At 46.1% G+C, this 23,825-nt stretch overlaps 1 protein-coding gene across 1 annotated transcript in view; it reads right to left on the bottom strand.

Moving 5' to 3' along the window:
• plce1 (phospholipase C, epsilon 1) overlaps positions 1 to 23,825 on the bottom strand; it is an 819,762-nt gene that overhangs the window by 706,797 nt on the left and 89,140 nt on the right. The window contains exon 2 of the mRNA XM_085994810.1: positions 11,917 to 13,596. Within this exon, the coding sequence (XP_085850936.1) occupies positions 11,917 to 13,209 (1,293 nt within the window). The 5' untranslated portion in view covers positions 13,210 to 13,596. The remainder of the gene's footprint in view (positions 1 to 11,916; positions 13,597 to 23,825) is intronic.

Below are 23,825 nucleotides of genomic sequence, written 5' to 3'. Positions count from 1 at the left end.
TCAGCCTAATTCTCCCTTGTATAATCAAGCTGACATCTGTCGCATCCCCCTTTTTCTGCATTACCTAGCTCTCTAACTCCTTCGTCATCCAGGATGCTCTGGCTTTGGTTGCCCTCTATTTCCCCCTTATGAGAATCTACCTGGATCGTACTCGAACCATCTCCTCTTTAAAGGCCACCCATTGTTCCATTACATTTCTGCCTGCCAGTCTTTGATTCCAATTTACCCGGGCCAGAAGCGAGTTGGGAGAGAGTTTTTTCCAGGGGCGGACACAGAAGGTTTTGTGGGGGGGGGAGGGGGATGTGGGTGGAGAGCGATACGAGGAAGTGGTCAGAGATGGCCTTATCTGTGATTGACACAATGGGAGTAGCGAGGCCACGAGTGATGGCAAGGTCGAGGGGTTGGCTGTGAATATGGGTTGGGGAGGTTATATGGAGGGAGAGATTAAGGGAGGATAGGAGGCTCGTGAACTCAGAGGAGAGCGAGCATGATGAATTGAGATGGAAGTTGAAATTACAGAGAATGAGAAGTCGCTTGGTGCAGAGGCTGAGGGAGGAAAGCAGTGAAGATATCTCAGTAATAAAATTTTTATGGTACTTGGGTGGGCGGTAGAGAATGAGAATTTTGAATGAGAGGTGAGAGGGGTGGAATAAGGTGAGATGCTCAAAGGAGGAGAAAGTGCCGGAGGAGTAGGGGGACAGACCAATGTGTGATTTGGTAATGAGAGCCACACCACCACAGTGGTCTGGGCGGGGCAAGTGGTGGAAGGTACAGCCAGACGGGGAGGCTTCATTTAAGAGTAAGGTGTCATCACCCCTCAGCCAAGATTCCGTCAGGGCCATGATGTCGATGCAATCATCCACGATAAGCTCATGGATGGCAAGGGCCTTGTTCACAAGCGAACGGACATTCTGGAGGGAGATGCAGAGAGGGTCGGTGATGGCTGATCCACTGCCAGAGTCCACAAGGTCAGCGCTGGGAGGGGTAAGTTCGACGGGGTGGAGACTGGCAAGAGTAGACCCCAGTGGGCGCACCACCACACACACCTATGCCGCGAATATGCAGTCTCCAGAGAATACAACCGCTACACCAGCAAACACATGCCGATCCAGGCCGATTTGAACAAACTACCATCAATCTGTCTCAAATCTAGAAGGTAATTTTGGACTGTCACCGAAGCCCTTCAGCAATCTCCCCTCAGCCTTGATGACCGATGGTGAAATGCTTGGAAGAACTGCGACATACGGAATGGATTCCTTATAGAGGACCCCACAGTACAACCTGAAGGATCAAACCTTCCTCACAAACAGTGGACAACCATCAACCGCCTCAGAACTGGTCATGGTAGATGTCACCTTCTGCATAGATAGAAGATTAAAGCCCCATCATGCAACTGTGGAGCTCCTAATCAGACACTGGAGCACATCATTGAGCACTGCCTTCAGAGGAAATTCACAGGCAACCTACAAGATATCCACACTATAATAGCAAAATACTGCGAATGCTGGAAATCTGAAACAACAACAGAAAATGCTGGAGACACTCAGCAGGTCAGGCAGCATCATGGAGAGAGAAACAAAGTTAATGTTTCAGGTCGATGACCCTTCGTCAGAACGGGAAAAAGTTGGAGAAGTAACAGATTTTTAAGCAAGTGTGGGACAATGAAAGTGAGGAGGGGAGGAAAGAACAAAGGGAAGGTCTGTGATAGGATGGAAGGCAGGAGAGATTAAAAGACAAAAGGGATGATGGTGCAAGGCAAAAGGAAAGGGTAATGGTACAAGTTAAGAAACAAAAGATGAGTCTAGATGAGGTGTAAATGATGATGGCAGAATCATCAACAGCTGCCATGTGAGAGAATAAACAAGACATGGGGCCGAGGTTATGATCTGAAATTGTTGAACTCAATGTTGAGTCCGGCAGGCTGTAAAGTGCCTAATCGAAAGATGAGGTGCTGTTCCTCGAGCTTATGTTGCGCTTTGTTGGAACAGTGTAAGAGGCCGAGGACGGAGAGATCAGAGTGAGAGTGGAGCGGAGAATTAAAGTGACAGGCGACCGGAAGCTTGGGGTCATGTTTACAGACTGAACGGAGGTGTTCCGCAAAGCAGGCACCCAATCTGCGTTTGGTCTCCCCAATGTAGAGGAGACTGCATCGTGAGCAGCGAATACAGTGTACTAAATTGCAAGAAGTACAAATAAATCGCTGTTTCATCTGGAAGGAGTGTTTGGGGCCCTGGACAGTGGGAAGGGAGGAGGTAAAAGAGCAGGTGTTGCATCTCCTGCGCTTGCATGGGAAGGTGCCATGGGAATGGGAAGGGGTGTTGGGGGTGATAGAAGAGTGGACCAGGGTGTCGTGGAAGGAGCGGTCCTTTCACCCCACCAGCCTCCACATTCAACGGATCATCCTCTGCCATTGCCGCCACCTCTAGCGTGATCCCACTATCAAACACATCTTCCCCATACCTCCCCTTGCAGCATTCCGAAGGTGATCGTTGGCTTGGATATCTGACTTAGAGATTGACCTTTTATTTGCTTTACTTCTAGCATATGAAAGAAGAAGAAGAAGAAGTGGGTGCGCTGGGCGGGAAGGTCGGCGAGAGAGTAGGATGGGACAGTTGGGTTGCTGCTCATGAGGAGGCAGTGATGAGTGCCTCGATGGGCCCTTCGTAGGATGTCAAGAGAGGCACAGAGGGAAGCTGTAGGCTTATCTAAGAGGGAGTCAAGCCTGGGACCACAGCAGGAGAGTAGGAAGGTCAAAGGGTAATGAAGGATTGGGGTAGAGATTTGGAATGACAGAGAATCCGAGAGAGGAGAGATGAATGAGAGTTTATAATTTCGATGATGAGAGTTTAGTGGACCTAGTGTTCCCAGTGGGTTACTGACGTTTTGGGGAATAACTTGTATAATGCTGACCTCAGGTAAGCATGCATTGCTCATGGAATTCTACATCTGGAAGTAACACCTGAATGGATAATAATCCCCCAAGTATAAAGCCATTGTTACTATTTGAAGGTAAGCACAATATATATTATCACCACTGCCTGATTACACCTGAAGCACCAGATCAGGAACCTCAAGAAGATTAACATCACATTTTTTATAATAGGACACTGCTTGTGGTTTAATTTAACTGAGCTGCATAATGAATTATTAAAGTAGAATGTGATAGAAGTAATTTTAAACAACGGGGACTAAAAAAAATTGAGGGTTTAGCAGCACCTGTTACCGCCAGATTCGGGGGAAAATGGCGGCCTCAGCACTATCGCCCGCTGCCGGCAGGTCCCGCGGCCGCTGCCATTTTCAGCAGGTCGGCAACGCTGCTGTTGCCTGCACTCGCCGGAAGTATTGTAATGAGTCGGAGCGTGACGTCAATCGGCACGCAACGCCGAGTTGACGCACCCTCGTCCATTTTGGATTTTGCCGCTCACTCTAAAGCACGCCCATGCGTGCAGCCGTTAAAAGTGTTTCAGCAGCGTTAACGGCCATGAGGAGTCTAGCAGGACTTGGCAGATTGCAGATGAGGATGGAGGCTGACAAGTGGAAAACACCTCAGATGGATGCCGGAACTTCAAACGCCTCCTTTGCCAAGATTCTTCTTTTATACTTTCATTTTTTGCTTATCAGTGGGCGGGGGAGGCGGTGGGGGGTGGGGGGGGGGTGCGTTGCATTTTCTGGCAGCTTTCCAGGAGGCCGACAGTGTTTGTGGGTCAGTATATCAATGGGTGCAACCTTGTAGAACAAGCTTTTAGTTCAGAACTGAACACCTGTACAAAACTGCAAATCCCTCGGCGGATTCCCAGCAAATAAAAAAAACAAATCATCAGATTGCCTAGACCTTCATTGCAACATTTTAAGTTCATCTCTGATAAGATTTCTTTTATCTTTATGATAGCATCACCAGAAGGTCATCCCCTAGCAAATCTGGACTCAACTGCTTAAGATTTTAAGGAATTATAATTAATTTATTCAAAATTCCATAACAAATTATTTATCAAAAAATTATTTTGTGTCGAGTATGCAAGACCCACGAAAAGCTGGCATGATTACTACACATTTAAACACTTTCAAGAGTAACCATTGGGGAAAGATTAGTGTTACACAGATGCATTCATTTCATGAACTACTGAAAAATCATAAAACATCAGATGGCAGTTAATATTTTTGTAGCAAGTACAGCAACCATTCCGTACACGGCCTACAGGTTCGCTCCTTTCTTCCCCGTTCCCCTTCACTGCAAGCAGGAGACAGACGCGAGCTTCGGCCACCTGCAGAGCTTAGCGCTGGAAAGAGCGCGTTACACCACAAAAATCAACGCCCCGCTGATGTTAATTAGCAGGCAGCACCAAAATACCGGTCGGTGCTGCCTGCGCTATCTCGGCAGGCAGCCGTTAGCCTTAGCCGGCGCTGTTACCGGCAAGTTTCCGACCTACTCGAATTTATAGCTCTTGAATTTTGAACACCGTGGCCCTTCTGGGCAATCTAGCTTTGGGTTTATTTACAATCTTACAGTGTTTTTAAGCTGGAATTTAAGTTTGAAAGTCAGTTCCTGATCTCTATACACATCCTAGACTCTGCTGGAAAGAAGAAACTTTTGTTTATCTTTGTTATACACTGCAGTCAATTCCACGGTCAACCAAACAATGGGGTCACAGAGGGCACTTATTGACATCCAGGAATGTGGGATGGATTAAAAAAAATTCCAGCTCTTTAATCCTCCTCGGCACTTATTCTGTACGTGGGCTTAACATTGTCAAACCGTAAAAATCCTATGGCTTGTCCCAAATGATCGTCATTGCATACAATCACCCACTGTATAAAGAAAGGTCCAGTCACCAAAAGGTATATGACTGATCTTTGCTCCACACTCCCACACGCACACAAAACTACCAGTGATATTTAATAGCTCCTTGTGATTTTAATTGAGAACAATTCAAAATGCAGGTCACATGAAAGAATGAGTAAAGCCTATTTGCGCAACTTACAATAAGCAGTCTATTTGTTGATAAATGGCCGCACTTACATAGATTCCAAATTCTTGTATTTTAATAATAATAACTTACATCAACAATAATGCATGATGAATGTTCTTTTGTTTCTGGAAAGCTGGGGTGCAGCAATGACAAACAGCTTTGGCTAAAAGGCTCAATAATTAGTTTAAATGAACAAAGAGCTTCGTACAGTACTACCTTTCAAACATAATTAGGGACTTATTTTCTGGAGGAAAACAATGCTTCTGTAGCAGAATAAGTGCAGGTCACAGTGAATTGCTGGCTAGTCACAGCATTCATTTAGTTTGATTTCCAAAAGGCTCATTGAACAAAGCAGGCCATCAACACTGGGCAAGTATCAGGATCGAGATTTACAATCAAAGCGAACGAGGAAGGTTACAAAACCATTTAGAAAGACTTGTATTTATATCGCGCCTTTCTTGATCTCAGGACGTCCTAAAGTGCTTTACAGCTAATGAAGTATTTTTGAAGTGGAGTCACTGTTGTAATGTGGGAAACGCAGCAGCCAGTTTGCACACAGCAAGATCCCACAAATGTGATAATGACCAGATAATCTGTTTTAGTGATGCCGGTTGAGGGATAAATATTAGCCAGGGCACAGGGGAGAACACCCCTGCTCTTCGATATAGTGCCACGGGATCTTTTATGTCCAACTGAGCGAGCAGTCGGGGCCTCGGTTTAACGCCTCATCCGAAAGACGGCACCTCCGACAGTCCAGCGCCCCCTCAGTACTGCACTGAAGTGTCAGCCTAGACTTAAATACATGGAGCTGAGTTTATTTTTTATTTTTTAATAAGAGGTACATCAAGATAGGTTACATTTAAAACCAAAATAAATGAGTCTCACTAGATTCGATAGGCCTGAAAGACATCATCAATAAAAATGGCCACCGAAACATTTTTTTATTCAACGAGTTGGTATGACCTGGAACGCTCTGCCTGAAAGGGTGGCAGAAGCAGATTCAATAGTAACTTCCAAAAGGGAATTGGATAAATACTTGAAGGGAAAAAAAATTACAGGGCTATGGGGAAAGAGCAGGGGAGTGGGATTAATTGTAGCTCTACCAAAGAGCTGGCATAGGCACGAAGGGCTGAACAGCCTCCTTCAGTGATGTACTATTCTATGATTCTATGAACCATTGTTGCTCCAATATGTAAATAAAAATAATTTACCAAGGCCATGATCACTATATGGGGAAATTCAGGGGGGTGGGGGCAAGGGTGGGGGAGAACCAGACTAAATTCTGGAACAGCCAGTAAATTTCAGAGCACACGTCTGCCCACACAATTACATCCTGTTCTGACTGATCACTTTGCTGTGCGCCCCTTGATTGTCATTCCCGCTAAGGCATATCCTGAAGCCCTTTACCAGGCTCTTTTACCATGATGATCTGCACAGGGGGAAAATAAGAGGATCGATTTTAACTCGGGGCAGGAATTGGGGGGTGCGAAGGCCGAAGCAAGCATGATTTTAACTTCCAGCCCTCACTTGCAACTCGCGACATCAACTCACGCCCGAAGCCGGCGGGAATGATGTGGAGGGCGGCCGGCAGGAGTCAGAAAATCGCACACCTACTCCTCTTGTCCCACAGGGAACCATTAAAAAATTTTTTTTTTTAACTTACCTGAGCTTCTTCTGACCAGGATGCTGCCTGCCGCCATATTTTGCTGGCAGGTCTGGGAACGTGTGGCCCTTAGTCGGCCCGCAGTTAAAATGGTGCACGCGCCTGAATGACAACAGCGGAATGCGACTTCGCCATTTAAATTAGGACCCCGCTGGCCCCGAAGCCAAAAAGTCACCAGTTAAAATGGCTATGGCAGTAAATGGTGGGGGATGTTCCCAAGCCTGATCTTAACTCTCCGCCCGCACCCTTCCCACAGGGTGAGCAGTGTTACAATCGGCCGCAAGATGTTAGCATCTTGGTGCTGCGTGGCACAGAGCTGAAACGGCAACCTTAAGGAAAGCGCTGGACAAATGTTTTAAAAAAGATGGTGTTCAATGTTGAACTTTCCCACTTAAAAAAAGAAATAAGATTATTTTTTTATAAAAAGAAAACCTTTCAATTGCTGCTTTGGCAGGAGCATGGCAAGGAGCGGCAAGTTCATCTCAGTTGCATCATGTAACAGTACACTCTGTGTGTACAGCTGAGGTCCCCGGAGACAACTATAGCCACAAATATTGGATAGAGACAGCAAAAAGAGGCAAGCGAAGGGAAGAGAGATAAAGGTTTGTTGTGTTCCTGTTGTGCCCATCGTAAAAGCAGCTATCACAAAGCTGTCACTTCTGTCCAGTCAATCATTTCTTAAGCCTTTGAAATATTCACGTGATGGCATGTTTACACTCCACTAACCATTATATTGCTCTTGTCTTTATTAAAAACAGATCCTGAAAATGGAACAGAGAGGCAACAAACTTAAACAAGCCGGTTCTGAGTAGAAACAAGCTTGATTTGCTCAGTGGCAGTAGGGGAGTGGGGAAAAGAGCCTCAATCTGTTTAACAGGGGGCTGTTTGTAGGGCCGAGTTATTGGTATATACTTCCTCAGCTGCTGCTATACGTACATCACAGTGTCGGTTTGGATCACAGGGACGTAAGTGCATCCTACGGAGATATGGAAATGATACTGAGCTTTGCTAAAGACATTTGCCCTTCAGATACAGTAGCATAGTGGTTATGTTACGGACTAGTAAGCTAGAGGTCTAGACCAGTTATCTGGAGTATGTGTAATTCAAATCCCTACCCCAGCAGCTGGGGAATTTAAATTCAGTTAATTAAATAAATCTGGGATAAAAAGCTAGTATTAAACAAAAAAACTAGTATCAGTAATGGTGTCCATGAAACTACCGGATTGTCATAAAAGCCCATCTGGTTCACTAATGTCCTCTAGGGAAAGAAATCTGCTGTCTTTACCTGGTCTGGCCTATATATGACTCCAGACCTACTGCAATGTGGTTGACTCTTTCTTAACTGCCCTCTGAAATGGTGGCTCACCATTAGGGATGGGCAATAAATGCTGGCCTGGCCAGCAATGCCCACATCCCATGAACGAATAAAAAAAAGGCAATAGTTCCCTTTTAACACACTGACTGCAGCAATCTAAAATTAACATTAACAAATTACACACAATTCAATTTGATGTTTCTCTGCTCAGAAGGTATGACAGTACTGGGAAATAGAGGAATAGGACACTTTTCACCTTAATGCTCATTGACACTATCAAAAGGTCCCAGATGTGATGCAGTGTGGTTGTAGTTTTATCTATAGCTACCCCAAGATTGTCTTAACACTTGGAGTATTACAGTTTCCACTGCTGAGCAACCTTACGCTTGCATATTGTACATTACCTCTCTTGGTTATGGTCTATCTGAGTGGCACTGAACAGTTTTGTCGTGTGTCTGCTCGGTTCAATAGGTAAGTCTCTCACCCCTGGCTCAGCAGGTTGAGGAGTCAAGCTCCAGACCAGGACATAGGTGCATAACCCAGGCTCGTCATCGGGTGACTTTGGCCAGGGAGGATTCGGTGCTAAGAGTGGAATGGAAACCAGACTGGAAAGCTTTGAATAGGGTGCTATTTCTCACTGTGTAATTCTGCTCTAACTACCCGTCCCTTTGCTTGGTTCATTTCTGAAGCGCCTTATGTTTCACTTTTACTGTAAAAACTAGTGAAATGTGCAGCAGTTTAAATCGGCTCTGAAACCCCTCACCATCCTGTGAAACAGAATCAGTTAAGCCCTGCAGATACTTGGGCCCCGATTTTCGGCTTGTATGGGAAATGGTCGGGTTTCCCCGAATGTGGGGTTTTTGACACACATAAAAAAAGTGTCAGCCAGCTCCACGCAATTTTCCCTCAAGTGGCCAATTAATTCCCAGCATGTGGGCAGCCTTGCTAATTGTCCAATTCGTGTCAGAAAGCCCCACAGTATGATGTCATCATTCGTGGTGCTTTCAAAGTCCATAGCAAGCACTGCATCCTCTGAAGGCTTCCAAACAAACCATACATGATGGCAGAGGAGCCTGCAGCAGCTGTGGCCAGTGCCAGACCCCGAACTGCCTCCAAATTCGACGAAGCTTCACTGCAGGCATTATTAGATGGGGTTAAGGCCCACAGGGAGGTCCTCTTCCCTAGGTCAGGCAGGAAGAGGCCTCCCACTGAGACCAAGGCTGCATGGATGCAGGTGTCAGCAGATGTCAACTCGAATGTGCATGTAGCCTTGGCATCACATCTCTAACTCCTTCCTCTACTCCCCCACAGGACCATCCAGAGCCCCCGTCCCCACTGTGGAGGAGGAAGAGGAGCCAGACTCCTCAGAGGAAGCTCCAACCTCTGAGGGCGCAGCGTCAGCAGAAGTAAGCGCACCCAGCACCAGTGCAGACACTCACTCCTCGGGGGGACCTTCAGGACATAGAGTAGTGTTGTCACCTGGTGCTTCACAGCTCACAAGTGAGCCTCAGCAGATTCTGGAGACAGGGACAGCAGTGGAGAGTCCTCATTGGAGGATGCAGGACTCTGCCAGCTCAGCTCAGCTGCATGTCGACCCTTTGCCTCTGGGTCCATTCGCAAGAGAAGAGGTGATGGATCTCCATGCACAGATGCAGGAGTCTCTGGCAGGTTTTGTCTCCAGGGCCGCTGCGAGTGTGGAGCGAATGGAGGAGTCCATAGCGCCCATGAGCAGAGCCTTTGTGGAGTCATTGGCGCAGGAACGCATCACTATAGAAAGGTTGGCAACCTCCATGGGGGAGATAACTCGCCAGGGTACGGAAAACATGGTGAGTGCTCATAAGAGAATGACATCTCTTGAGCAGCGTTGGCCATCTATTGAACAGAGAAACCAGACCTTCATGGAAGTCCTTCTGAGTAGGACTGCCAGTGCAGAAACGGGTCCCCATGGCCCCCTAAAGCGCAGCAAGGTGCTCTCAAGCCACTTCCAAGCGCTGGCCCCTTCTGGCCTGTGCAGCTTCAGGTGAGTGAGCAGCAGCCTGGTGCTCCTGGTGCTCATCCTGCTGTTCCTGGTTCTGCTGCTGCCGCCTCTGCTGCTGGAGATCCTCTAATGGCAAGACGGGAAGGAAAAAAAGGCGTCCCATGCTTCTCGTAGATGCCTCCGCTGAGGAAGCGCTGAGTGAGGGTGGCGAGAGGGGCTTCCCAGGAGATCGCATTGGAGAAGTGTGTGAGGCTCCAACCTTCCACAGCTGTGCCCAAGCCTTGAAGAAGTAGCCCCAAGCCTACAACAACAAGGTCCTTCAACATACAAATGCTGTCCCTTTAAATCACAGCTTTCCCTGACCTGCAGCTGACAGCTAGCAAGCCGGCAAGCTTCACGCCAGGTTTCATCAGCGGGGTTCCCCGCAGGCGTGTTTTGCATGGGGAACCCCTGAAAGTCGCAAGGGCAGCCTAAAATCGGCTTAAACAAGGTGATAATTGATCATTACTGTTCCGACGGCCAGTCCCACCAGCGGCGAGCAGGACTGAAGCGGGTCGGGGAGAAACGGCGGTCCGAAAGTCGGACGGGGTGGGGAATCAGGCGGGGGGGGGGGGTCGCAACCCGCTTTTTCGGCGATTTTTGGCCCCCGGCCGCATGAAAAGCCGCCTGACGGTTGCCAGAAAATTGACCCCCTGAAGTCTAAACCGTCACTAATGTGACTTTAACGACACAAACACTGTTTGGTGCAGTTCATAAAGTCTTCCGTGTAGTTTCTACAAATCTGAGTCAGTTCTTCCTAAATAAAAGCAATTGAAAAGCTACAGAAAGGTCAGTTTTAAAATAAGCTGAAGGGACCTGCATATAATCTTTCAGATCAATCTTCCAAGATAAGTAGTCCAGTATGTAAACATGGATGTACATTGTGACACCAGTGGACATTGTTGTAATCACATTACCTCGTGTCACACTCAGGAGAGTGACTATTCTTGTTCAGGTGGGACACAGTCTGAAAAGCACCGAGAACAAAGCTCAGAAAATGGCAGCACACATCCTCTGTGAAGACCAACTTTCAATGCAGGCAATTCCAGAAATTAAAGCAACTCTATCATATTTTGAGAATATTTTGAGACAAAAAGTTAAACTGCAACCAAGTTTGGATACAATGGACGAAAAGAGTTAAAAGAAACAACAGAAAGAACATTCCTGGTGGAAGGGAAAGTACCATGATGGAACTCTCTGCTCTGTGACTTGTTATGGATTTCACTTAAATCTTGCTGGAATGATTTCCTTCATCTTCCAGTCCCCCACTACAAATTAATTCAGCTATATTGATAACTCACTCACTCAACCACAAACAACAAACCTCTCCTTATATACTGCACACAGTTCATTGGATTAGAATAAAGGAATAAATAACTGGGAAAGTCACAAAATATGTTTTCATTACACGTGAAACCGATTCAACATTCCTTAAAACCCTAGCCTATAATAAACAATTGTTGCTGGTTTAACATTCCTGGACAGTCACTTTTATGGCTTTCACATGCATTTTACATCAACACTCCCGCTTTGCCTCAGTATTTTCACAAGTGTTTTACGGTAAAACGTAGATACATTAAAAGCAAAAGATAACTTAGTATTTGTTTATTAAAGACTGTGCAAGCCCGGATTAAGGTTTCTTATTTGAGCTGGCTATTCAGGTACATGTATTGTGCTTTACTACAGATTCAGGCATGGGAATTTGTGAAGACGAAGCTGACATTTATTTCTCTGTTCCTGCACTAGGATTGAGCTGTATAAACAAGGAGAAACATCTTAAGTCAACCAGTAGTCATCATTACCATTAAGTGTTGACTTCTCAAACCTTTTGCAGTAATTCCGCAAGATAGATTCTCTAATCAGCAAACGAATTCCTGACATCTCATCTCAAATAAAAGTAAAAGCCAAACAAAACACAACAAATTTGAGCAGCACTGTCTGCTAGATATCTTACCTCGCACCTGCTGGATCTGGTCCATGAATGATCGCAGTCATCTCTCATCAGCATAGCTTGACATATCATCAGTTTCTCATCGGGAACCCTGGGAAGTCTGACATCAAGACGAATGTTCCTCTTTTGGCTGACAGCCTTCCTGGCCTTTGCACCAATATGCCCCAAAGGTAGTGTCCTTGTCCGTGCCCTGGATCCAGTATAAACGGATTTCTTCACCTCTCGGTTATTCTTATTGTATCTTCTAAACAGCAAAGTGGAGCGCTCCTTTTTGTTTTGGTCAAACTCATCTCCCATCCCTTCTTCACAGCCATCGCCTGAATCTGCAAGATAGCTAATGTAAGGCTTCAGGAAAAATCGGCTCATCGAATGACCTGCAACAGACCGATCAGCCAAGGCCTTCATCTTTAGCTTTCTCTGGACTCTGCCTAATCCTGCCTGTGTGGCATGCAAGCCTAGGCAACTATCATTATTGCTGTTCACTCTTTCAGCAATGTAGTCCTTTGGAAAGTCTAATAGCGCTTTTGATGCACAACTAAAGGTTGTGGATCGATTGTCATGTCCAACGTGGCAAACTGAAGTCTCCTGTGAGGACTGCCCAGGACAAAACGCATGGTACCTTTTATTCTCACTGCTAGCATGGTGCTTTATCTTCAAACCACCATTTGGACAACTGTCTTTCATTACTGTTTGGTTGCACAATGATGGCAGCTCCATAGAAGGCCTTTCCTCTGTTGAGTCTTGCTCCTCTGCCTTGATCCCTTCTCCCAAGAAAGAGGGGAGAATCTTGGGCTTCCAGTGTACGTCTTCATCTGTTGATTGCGAATGACATGATTTATTAAGTTCCTCTGACGATTGATCTGACAAGAGACTGGAGTCACAATTTCCCTGGCTAGACTTACAGTTGTTTACATTATAATATCCAACTTTTGAGTTTGAAGTCCCCATTTCACTCTCCTTAAGTTCTCTTGCACTTTCAGCATTGTATTTCGCAGTCAGTTGTGCTACAGACATCACTGGCAGTGCGCTGGGCACTGTGCCCTGCAACTCTAGAGGAGTCTCTGGAGGACCCCGCAGGATTGACACTGGATCTATAGGCAGCATTCCTTCATCAGCAACGTGCCTTATTTTAACATCACAGCTTGAATTACTCAGCCTATTTTCATCTTCAGCTGACTGGGCAGATATCATCTTTCCTGGTCCCATGGTCGCAAAGACAGAAGCAGCTATTTCTTCAGAGGTCATCTTGAAACAGTGACACTCAATATTCTTCTGACTCTTTTCTTTGACTGTCATAGCATGGCCTGAACAGTGACGGCAATCTGGAGATTTCCTTGCTGAAGCTCTGTAAAGGTAGTAAGACTGAACTCGAAGTGAGTCTTTTCCCTTTACAGATGTCTTACTTACAGACAGAGAAACTTCACCAGCTGATAAAGCCCAGCAGAGAATAATGATCCTTCAAACTGTGAGCAGCTGGACTCTCAAGTATTGTATGACATAATAGAGTGTTCTGCTCAGTGCATTAGGGATCCTTTACTGTGAGAAATCACTTGTTTTGCAACTCTTATCAATTAATTTTGCTTCCTTTAAGATGGATGCTACTAATCATTTGGTGAAAAAATATTTTGAGGTCTAAGAAAATGGTCGATCCGCGAGCAGTCTCCAAATTCAGATTACTTTTCTCTGTAAAACAAGAAGAAAAAGGATTAATGTGAAGAGTTACAGAGATTACCTGGAAAGTTTACATCTGCCAAATTAGGATGGTAACGTGGAGCATTGTACTAATGTGAGGTAGAGTTTCCACTTTGGGCGCAATCGGCGATCCGGGTGCAAATTGCGCTGGTTTTCCGAATTGAATTTTTGCTCAAGTTTCAGCTCAAGCTCATTTGCATATCGCCGAAGGTACAATCTTCCATGAGCCAGCACGATTGGGCAGCGTTTTAGAACGCAGTTTTAAAAAACCGCATTCAAAAATAGTCCTTGATATATTTAAGTGTGGTAACTTAGTCCGGTTTGATTAATGTTGGGTGAAAATAAATTCACATCTAATCTGTGGTAAAGTAAAAGGTGCAGTTTATTGAAAACAGAGCTCTGGGAGAAGCGTCTCAGACCCCGCGGTCTGTGCGAGCACCTTCTCCCCGATCAGCAAAATTCACAAGCTTATATACAGTACAAGACTGGAGCACATCGATAGCCTTGATTACATTACTTATTCCTTGGCCAGTCTGGCTTCGTGGCAACAGCCACCCCCCTCCCCAATTATATTCCTTCAAAAACAACCTAATTATAACTTTACATCGTTAGCTAAGCCCTTTCTTTTAGTTCTGTCTTTTATCTAAGTTTGTCCAGTTATCTGGACAGCAGGGTCCTTTCTTACTTCATTGTGGCTTCGGCCGATCAGTGACTCGTGATTGGACATGGCTCAAAGGTTAATCAGCTTCTCATATCTCCACATGCTTAATCACTTTTGTAGTTCAGTCCATTGTGTTTTTAAACTAGTCTCGACTGAAACTAGGTTGTCATGCTGTGTCGCTCGACTGTAACATTCAACTGGTTCAAATCCCAATCCTTCAATTAATACAACTGAAAATGGATTTATCACAAAAAATAAGCCTTTTTAATCAGAGTGTCTATTCCACCACCTGATTTTAAATAACTGAAAACGGCTTTAACTAGACAGAACCATTTACTAGTTACATTGGTGTACCATAGTCAGTTTAAGTAAATTAAATATTTTTTAATATTTAAAAGCTTTTAAAAAGGTGCATATTAGTGTCCCTGCGCCTAAAAGAAACAGTTTAATTTCAAGCACCTCCTCGCAGGCCCGCAAACAGATGCAATTAGTGGAAACTCGCGATGGTGATTCATTTGATCTGGGGACGTGGCCAGTACTGTGGGCGGGGCCGGCTTCCAGCGTGATGTTTTATGAATCAGTGTAAAAAATTGCAGAAACTCAATTTGCATGGGACGTAACTTGCGTTTGAAATTCCTCGATCTTTTGCGCTGGTTTGGACGATTTTGGGTGAATTGCACTGCAACCTAGCGGAAACCCCAGGCCCAAGTGCTTTAGAAAATAATCGTCCTGTGGATTGGTGAACTAGCATGGTTATATATTTAAATGAAAGGGAGCATGTGACAGAATGCAAAACCTTTCTGCCTCAGAGATTTTCAATGTGTTTTTTCCTGTCTAGTTAATCCTCTTCTCTACCCACTTACCTGCCATCAAAAAGGTATTAAGGTTTTATTGCTACCTTCTACCTTCACAGTCACCTTCGGTGTGTCACAAGGCTTCATCCTCGGTCCTTTCCTTTTCCTCATCAATAGCCTGCCTTCTGTCAACATCATCCACAAACATAGGGTACTGCAGATTACACCCAACTCTATCTTTCCAACGCGACCATTTATTCCATGGTTACTGCCATGCTGTTTGACTGCTTCTCCCGAATCTAGTCTTGGATGAGCGAGAGTTTTCTCCAGCTCAACACTGGCAAGGTGGAAGGCCTCCTGTTCACTCCTGCCAGAAACATCACACCCTCCTCGACTGCACTGGTGCCCTGTTCAACCCTGAGGTGTGTTTCAATCCCTACCTCCAGTCCATCACCAGGATCTCTTACTTCCATCTCTAGACATCACCTGCGTATACCCCCGTACCTCACCCCATCTGCTGAAGAAACCCTGACCCTTGCCTTTGTTACCTCAAGGCTCAATTTCTCCAATGCTCTCCGCCCTGCACCCAATTCATTCAAAACACTGTGGTGCATAACTTATCCTGCACAAAGGGACACAAAGAAAGTAATAAGAGGTGCAAAAAGGGAATATGAAAGTTACAGAGCAACTATTTCCTCTGGTGGGGGAATCCAGCACCTTAAAATTAGAGCTAGGCCATTTAGGAGTGAAATCAGGAAGCACTTTTCCACACAAAGGGTAGTGGAAATGAGCAATTCTCTCCCCCCAAACATCAATTAAAATGTTCAAGACTGCGATCGACAAATTTTTGTTAGGTAAGGATATCAGGGGATATGGAGAAAAGGCGGGCAAATGGAGTTGAGGTGTATATCAGCCATGACCTAATTGAATAGTGGAACAGGCTTGAGGGGCTGGATGGCCTACTCCTGTTCCTCTGTACCTATTCAAGTCATCACTGATCTTCACTGGCTCCCTGTCCCTCAGCATGTCAACCTTAAAATCCTTGTCCTTCTTTCAAATCTTCCATGGCCTTACTGTAACCTACCATTGCAATCTTCTCCAGCTCCAACTCCCAGTTACCTACTACCTTTCTGACTCTGGTGTTCTGCACATTGCCTATCTCCCTCCACTCTGCCATCAGTGACACAGTCTTCAGTCACCATGCCAACACTCTGGAATTCTCTTCCTAAACCATTTTACCCTATTATCCATTTTTCCTCTTCAAAAGCCTCCTTAAAACATACCTCTTTCACCATGTCTATGGTCATCTACCCTAACATCTCTTCTGTTTCCTGTTCACTGGGTGTCGTGGGACATTTAGTTACATAAAGCGCATTATATAAATTGGCTCTTGTATAGATTCAAACCTAAATATATGCTGTAAATAAAAATTCCCATCATTGATTCCCTCTGACATTAGTGCCCAGCATTCCTGGAAGTAACTGTTAAGGAAATAAATAGTTTCACAACATTTGCATTTATGTACTTCTTGCACTGGTGATTTCATAAAATAAATATTAAGCAGTACTTGCATTCGTATCTGTCAGGATTCAAGTGTAAAAATGGCTCATCGGTGACCTATTCACTGAGCACCATGGATTTACAAAAGGTAAATCGTGCTTGACTAATCTACTGGAATTTTTTGAGGATGTAACTGGTAAAATAGATAAGGGAGAACCAGTGGATGTGGTGTATTTGGACTTTCAGAAGGCTTTCGATAAGGTCCTGCATAAGAGATTAGCGTGTAAAGTTAAGGCACATGGGATTGGGGGCAAGGTATTGACTTGGATAGAGAACTGGTTGGCAGACAGAAAGCAAAGAGTTGGAATAAACGGGTCTTTTTCTGAGTGGCAGGCAGTGACTAGTGGGGTACCGCAGGGATTGGTCCTTGGGCCCCAGCTATTCACAATATATATTAATGATCTAGATAAGGGAACTAGATGTAATATCTCCAAATTTGCAGACGACACAAAGTTCGGTGGGCGTGTGTGCTGTGAGGAGGATGCCAAGAAACTCCAGGATGATTTGGACAGGTTGGGTGATTGGGCAAAAGCATGGCAGATGCAGTATAACGTGGATAAATGCGAGGTTATCCACTTTGGTGGCAAACACAGGAAGGCAGATTATTATCTGAATGGCAATAGATTGGGAGAAGGGGAAGTGCAACGAGACCTTGGTGTCCTTGTGCACCAATCGCTGAAGGTAAGCATGCAGGTGCAGCCGGCGGTTAAGAAGGCAAATGGCATGTTGGCCTTCGTAGCGAGAGGGTTTGAGTACAGGAACAAGGATGTCTTGCTGCAGTTATACAGGGCCTTGGTGAGACCACATCTTGAGTATTGTGTGCAGTTTTGGTCGCCTTATCTGAGGAAGGATGCTCTTGCCATGGAAGGAGTTCAGCGAAGATTCACCAGGCTGATACCTGGGATGGCAGGAATGACATATGAGGAGAGATTGTGTCGATTGGGCTTGTACTCGCTGGAGTTTAGAAGAATGAGAGGGGATCTCATTGAAACTTATAAAATTCTGACAGGACTGGACAGACTAGATGCAGGAAGGATGTTCCCGATGGTCGGGGAGTCCAGAACCAGGGGTCACAGTGTAAGGATAAGGGGTAGGCCATTTAGGACAGAAATGAGGAGGAATTTCTTCACCCAGAGAGTGGTGAACCTGTGGAATTCTCTACCACAGAAGGCAGTAGAGGCCAATACATTAAATATATTCAAGAAGGAGTTGGATATATTTCTTAAGGCTAAAGGGATCAAGGGGTATGGGGAGAAAGCAGGGACCGGATACTGAATTTGGATGATCAGCCATGATCGCATTGAATGGCGAAGCAGGCTCGAGGGGCCGAAGGGCCTACTCCTGCTCCTATCTTCTATGTTTCTATGTTACACCAGGTCTCAGCTTCCAGGTACTGAGAACTCACTTCAGTTCCTTCAGCTGTGTACATAAAAATTGTCGTCTCATCCAAATTGGTGGAATAATACTCACCTGAACATAAAAACATAACTTCTAGGAATAGAAACAGGTAGAAACCATTTCACCAAACAAGCCTGTCCCTTTTTATCGATCTCAACCCCACCCACCCATCTTCTCACCATTTGCCTTTCTCCAGAAAGTCATCCAGTTATTTCTTGAACCTATTTATATATTCAATTGAATGGACTTCCCTGTAACTTACTCCACAAGTCAATTGACATATGTGTAAAAAAATTCCTGCCTGGCCTCACTCCTTACTCTCCCTCACACTGAAGAGGTACCTACCTAGACAGGCTGCCAAGGCTGTCATTGTACGGTCACTTTTACATTGATGTGATGTGGCTTTTGGTGCATGTCAACACAAAAATACCATGCCAATACAATGAGAGTCAGTTTTTCAAACACACCATAGCTAAGCTGTGTGAACCCCCATCCCACATCTAAGAGGCTGTCACACTTTCCTTGGGCTTGACACCAGATGGAGTATAACTCCGGTCCAATGTGAAGCTGTTTAAAACTGTTCAGGACTTCCTAGGCACATTATAAAGTTATTATCGAATCTTTTTAATGCTATGAGGAAGGTGTCAGCTGTGGGTCAGTGGGTAGCACTCTCGCTCTCTGAGGCAGAAGGCTCTGAGTTCAAGACCCGCTCCAGAGACTTGAGCGCAAAGTCTAGGCTGACACTCAGTACTGAGGGGGTGCTGCACTGTCTGAGATGCTATCTTTCAGATGAGATCTTAAACTGAGGCCCTGTTTGCCCTCCCGGTGACCTGGCCAATACCTATCCCTCAACTAACATCACTAAAAAAATAAACAGATTATCTGGTCATTATCACATTGCTGTTTGTGGGACCTTGCTATGCAAAAATTGGCTGCTGTGTTTCCCACATTACAACAGTGACTACACTTCAAAAAAAGTACTTAATTGGCTGTAAAGCACTTTGGGACATCCTGAGGTTGTGAAAGGTGCTATAAAAATGCAAGTTCATTCTTTAAAGTAAAAAAAAATCAATGGGAGAGATTTCTTAAATTATAACATTCTGCAAAGTTACCCCTTTATTTGGGGAGCAGAAAGGTTCTGATGGAGTTCAGAGTTGAAAATATGTTTCCTTGTCCCTCTGATAGACACTGTGCAAAGGTTCTAAACTTCTACTAATGTCAAACGACCCCTCACATCCCACCCAGTTAAACGTTACCGCTGTAACGGGACTGTGCACATATAAGCATACTAGCTGGGGAGCCCCGCGTTGCGAGGGCAATTTTGGGGCGCTTGGTCTCCCTGCCCCTGTGTGTCCCCCCTCTCCCTGTCCTATCCCTCCCTCCCCTCCCCTCCCCTCCTCTCCCTCCCTCCCCTGTCTCCCTCCCTCCCCTGTCTCCCTCCCTCCCTCCCCTGTCTCCCCCCCACCCCCTCCCCCCTCCCCCACTCCCCTCTGTCCCTCTGTCCGGCCCCTCCCCCTGCCTAGCGCCTGAGGTCCGGTGCCGTTGCGATAGCGGCCGTGCGGGGCCTAGCGCTTAAGGCGCGGTCGGGTTCTGAGGCCGGGACGGACCGGAGCTGAGGTCCCCCGCGTATCGCGCGGCTGATGGACGGCCACTGCGGGCGGGCGGTGCATGCGCGGTCAGTGCGGGCGGCGCATGCGCGGTCAGTGCGGGCGGCGCGAGGCGGCCCGCGGGGAGCAGGCAAGGGGGGCTTGGCGGCCGTTAGCGAGCGGGAAACTTCGGGCGGCCCGCCCGCGACACCGTGAAACCTGAGAGGGGGAAGTAGAGAGAGACAGAAAGGGAAGAGGAGAAGGAGAGAGAGGGAAGAGGAGAGAGGGAAGAGGAGAAGGAGAGAGAGAGGGAAATTTTTTGAGCTTCAGGCCCCGAGTCCCCCCTGCGCGAGGGTGAGGGGGGGGGTTGCTAAACACAATATAAAACTCAAATAAATTGTTAATTAATTCCCTAACACATAATTCAAATATTTACCTTACTTCCCTAACACACTGAAAGTGTGGGGAAAAAATCGTGAAAAATCAAGATGGCGGCCACTCACCTCGGTTCAGAAGGATAAGGCCCGCCCACACACGCACCGATCGGTCGACCGGTCAGGTCACCGAAGCGTAGGATTGGTCAATCGTCGAGTCACTCGACACTCAACTGTAGGAAGGAACCCGCCGTCCGATTAGCGACCGTGTGACGTCGAGGTCGACCAATGAGATGCTAATGAGCGGAAGGCTGAACGTTTTTCGGATACCGCGGGTGGGATTTTTGTGCGGCCGAAACGTAAATACGCCTATGACCGGTCCGGAATCGCAAGCTTTCTTTTGAGGCGACGCGCGCGTCGGTACGCTCTGTAACTTTCAAACGTATAGAGAACGGACGGACAGACAGACAGACATTGGGACAGACAGAAGAGCTCTTTTATATATATAGATAGATACACAGCCAGGATTCTTCCCATGAATGCAAATCCGAACTTTAGGAACATGTCAACTTTTCATTAAATACTGATGCACGGTTCTGAGTTCTTTGCAGAACCGAAGAACCCAGTGCGATGTATGAAAACTTGCTTACCGTGTGATTTACCTGTTCCAAAGAGACTTGGAAGGCTGCACTCACTTGAATTTCACCTTTGCACATTGATCACAATCTGTAGCTGCCGGAAGTGAGTCCGAGCATTGTTTAGAATGATCTTACACTGAACTGCGAAGTTTACAGCCGAGTTCTGAAGCAAACAGGCAGCTCTACGTGCCCATGGTAAGGGCTGTCGCATTTGAGAGTTTAATACAAGTTACAATTTGAAGATTTTTTTTGCCCAACCTGAAAAAGATTGCCACCTGATTTTTAAAGCATGCGGACATAAATGGGCAATAAACTGTTGGATCAGAAACTTCTTCTGCAAACATGATCTCAGGATAACATAAACACTATCTGTGTGTGTAATAAAAAAACGCAATATCTGAACACTTCCAGAATATACAAGGTTACGAAAGTGTCTAATGGCCAGCTGAGATGTAAATTTTTTCACAACATATCAACAACAGGAGCACTGGAGTAAGCTAGCCATGGAGGTGGTAATATTTCAAATAATATTGTAATCAGTGATTTAATAAAAAGACTGCAGTAACCATTAGATTCTACAACCCTCGTCCATCGCTTGGCAATGTGGGATTCTTTCAGAAATGAAAAGTACACCGAGAACTCGACAAGTCTATCTAGTCCCGCTCTTTTGTTGGAACATCAAGGTAATATTTAACAGAGTGTTTGTACAGCAGCTAGATAAATAAAGTACATGATTAAACAGAAATGCTGACATTTGTCAAAGAATTGATGCCTTTTTAAGCTCCCCATTTATGGAAAGTTATTTTCCCAAGCTGACAGTGCTTTCTTGTACAGAGCTGCACTTATTCTAGTAGCAGAAGCTACAAATATCAAATGTATAAAACTAACAAAAATGGCGATAAAAGTTTACAAGAGATGAAGCTGTAGTTCTGAGCTGGAGATAAATTTTATAGACTGTGCCTGAGCATTTCTGGAGATTGTAGGTCAGTTCTTTTTCTTTCTATTTGCTTCCTTGTTTTATGCCAATGTTCTCACTTCCCTCCTCTCTCTCTCTCTCTAAATTCAGACTCTTTGGCTGGAATTGTCCCGTTGCCGAGCGTGCGGGTTTGGGGGGCGGGTCGGCAATAAAAATCCCCGAAATTGCCAGCGCGTCGGTGATGTGCCTCAATAATTCCGAGACTCGAAGTTAGCAGAACAAAAACAAGGCTTTTATTAACTTAGAAAGTAACACGTAAGAGAGAGAGATGTCTTCCTTCTGGAGACTGAGGCCAGACTGAAGCTAGCTTACAAATGGGGCCAGGTATGGGCGGAGCCCTACACACAGCACATTCCAGCACATTCCAGTATACAATACAGCACATTCCAGTACACAATACAATGAGGTCTGGGGGAAGGGAAATGACACTGAAACCGATCTCAGTCACAGGCAGTGGTGAATGGAATATTTCATCACAGTCGGGAACCCGCCGTCATCCCACCGCCTCGCACATTTAACTCGGGCGGCTTTGAAGGTGCGACACGGACCCGATCGGCAGAGGCGGGCGACCTCATTCAAGGTGTGGAGATGCCGGAGTTGGACTGGGGTGGACAAATGTAAGAAGTCACACAACACCAGGTTATAGTCCAACAGCTTTATTTGAAATCACAAGCTTTCGGAGCGCTGCTCCTTCTTCACCTTAAGAAGGAGCAGCGCTCCGAAAGCTTGTGATTTCAAATAAAGCTGTTGGACTATAACCTGGTGTTGTGTGACCTCATTCAAGTCATTAACTGCTTGTTGAGAGACCCTTAAGAGCGTTTTTAACGTCGGCTTTTGACTTTTGCAGGAGCACAGGATTCTCGGGAACCTCACCTGTGAAGGGAAGGCTCATTGGCCATTGTGTGAGTTCATTCATTGAGAGATGGGAAAAACACATAAATACACCCACATTACACCTCGTTACTTGCCTCATGGAAAGGCACTTGCTGACTCCATTTTGTCCACAAATTTAGGTGTCAGCAGTTTGCAGGTCATTTCTGCAATCTTGGAAGCCACCCTCACCACATTGCTACTCAGTATCAGAACATTGAGGGATTGGCCCTCTGATCTCCACTTTACCTGCCATCTGCTACATCAGCATGGGTGCCGCTTATGCTGTCTCACTTTGGTCGTCACAGACATTTGTAGCTTACTGGAGCAAGACCTGCTGCCCAGAGGTCTTGCCATACCAGTGGCTGTCAAAATCACCAGCGCCCTCAACTTCTTCACCTCAGGCTCCCTCCGGGGATCTGCAGCAGACATTTGCGGAATCTCCCAGTCACCTGCCCACAGATGCATCACACAGGTCACCGATGCCATGTTCACAGGTCAGCCAATTATGTCAACCTTGCCACTGATGAAGCCAGTGTTCCTGAGCGGGCACTCGGCTATGCGGCTCTGGCTGGCATCCCACAGGTACAGGGCGTCATCAACTGCACACATGGCCATGAAGGCACCCCATCATCACCCAGGAGTGTTTGTGAACCGCAAGGGCTTCCACTCCCTCAATGTGCAGCTCGTCTGCAACCATAAAAAGATCATCATGCATGTGTGCGCCAGATTTCTTGGCAGCTGTCATTACTCTTTTGTGCTCCCTCAGCTCTTCGCTCCTCCAAACAGACTTTCCGGCTGGCTGCTTGGAGACAAGGGCTATCCACTGAAGACATGGCTCATGACACCCTTGAGGAGGCCAAGTATTGAGGCAGAGGAGCGTTTTAATGAGAGCCACATGTCCACCAGATGTGTCATACAGCAAGCAATAGGCATGCTGAAGATGTGCTTCAGATGCCTTGACAGATCTGGAGGAGCCCTTCAGTATGCACCAGCCAGGGTCTCCAGAATCATCGTCATTTGCTGCGCGCTGCACAACATAGCACAGCAGTGAGGATTGGAGCTGCAGGAAGAGCAAGGTGCAGAGTGCACAGCCTCTTCAGAGGAGGAGGAGGAGGAGCAGGTGGAAGATGAGGAGGAGGAGGAACCTGAGGTGGAGATGGCACCAACAGCAGTGCACATTGCTGCCCGGGAGGCCCAGGATGGCCTCATCATGGCCAGATTTACTTAACTTGCTCCAATGCACCCATATGGTTGCCACATGCTGTACTAAGTCCCCCCCCCCGCACCATACATCATACAGCCCTACAATGACCAAGCCATTCCTCTCACCCAAACCCCCAATGCTCGAGGTTAAGTAATG

Source organism: Somniosus microcephalus, chromosome 8 (genome assembly GCF_052327205.1).
Source record: "Somniosus microcephalus isolate GS21.2 chromosome 8, FLI_Smic_1.0, whole genome shotgun sequence".
NCBI lineage: Eukaryota > Metazoa > Chordata > Chondrichthyes > Squaliformes > Somniosidae > Somniosus > Somniosus microcephalus.
The sequence above is the reverse complement of the archived record's forward strand: the minus strand, read 5'-3'. Positions and strand labels throughout refer to the sequence as shown.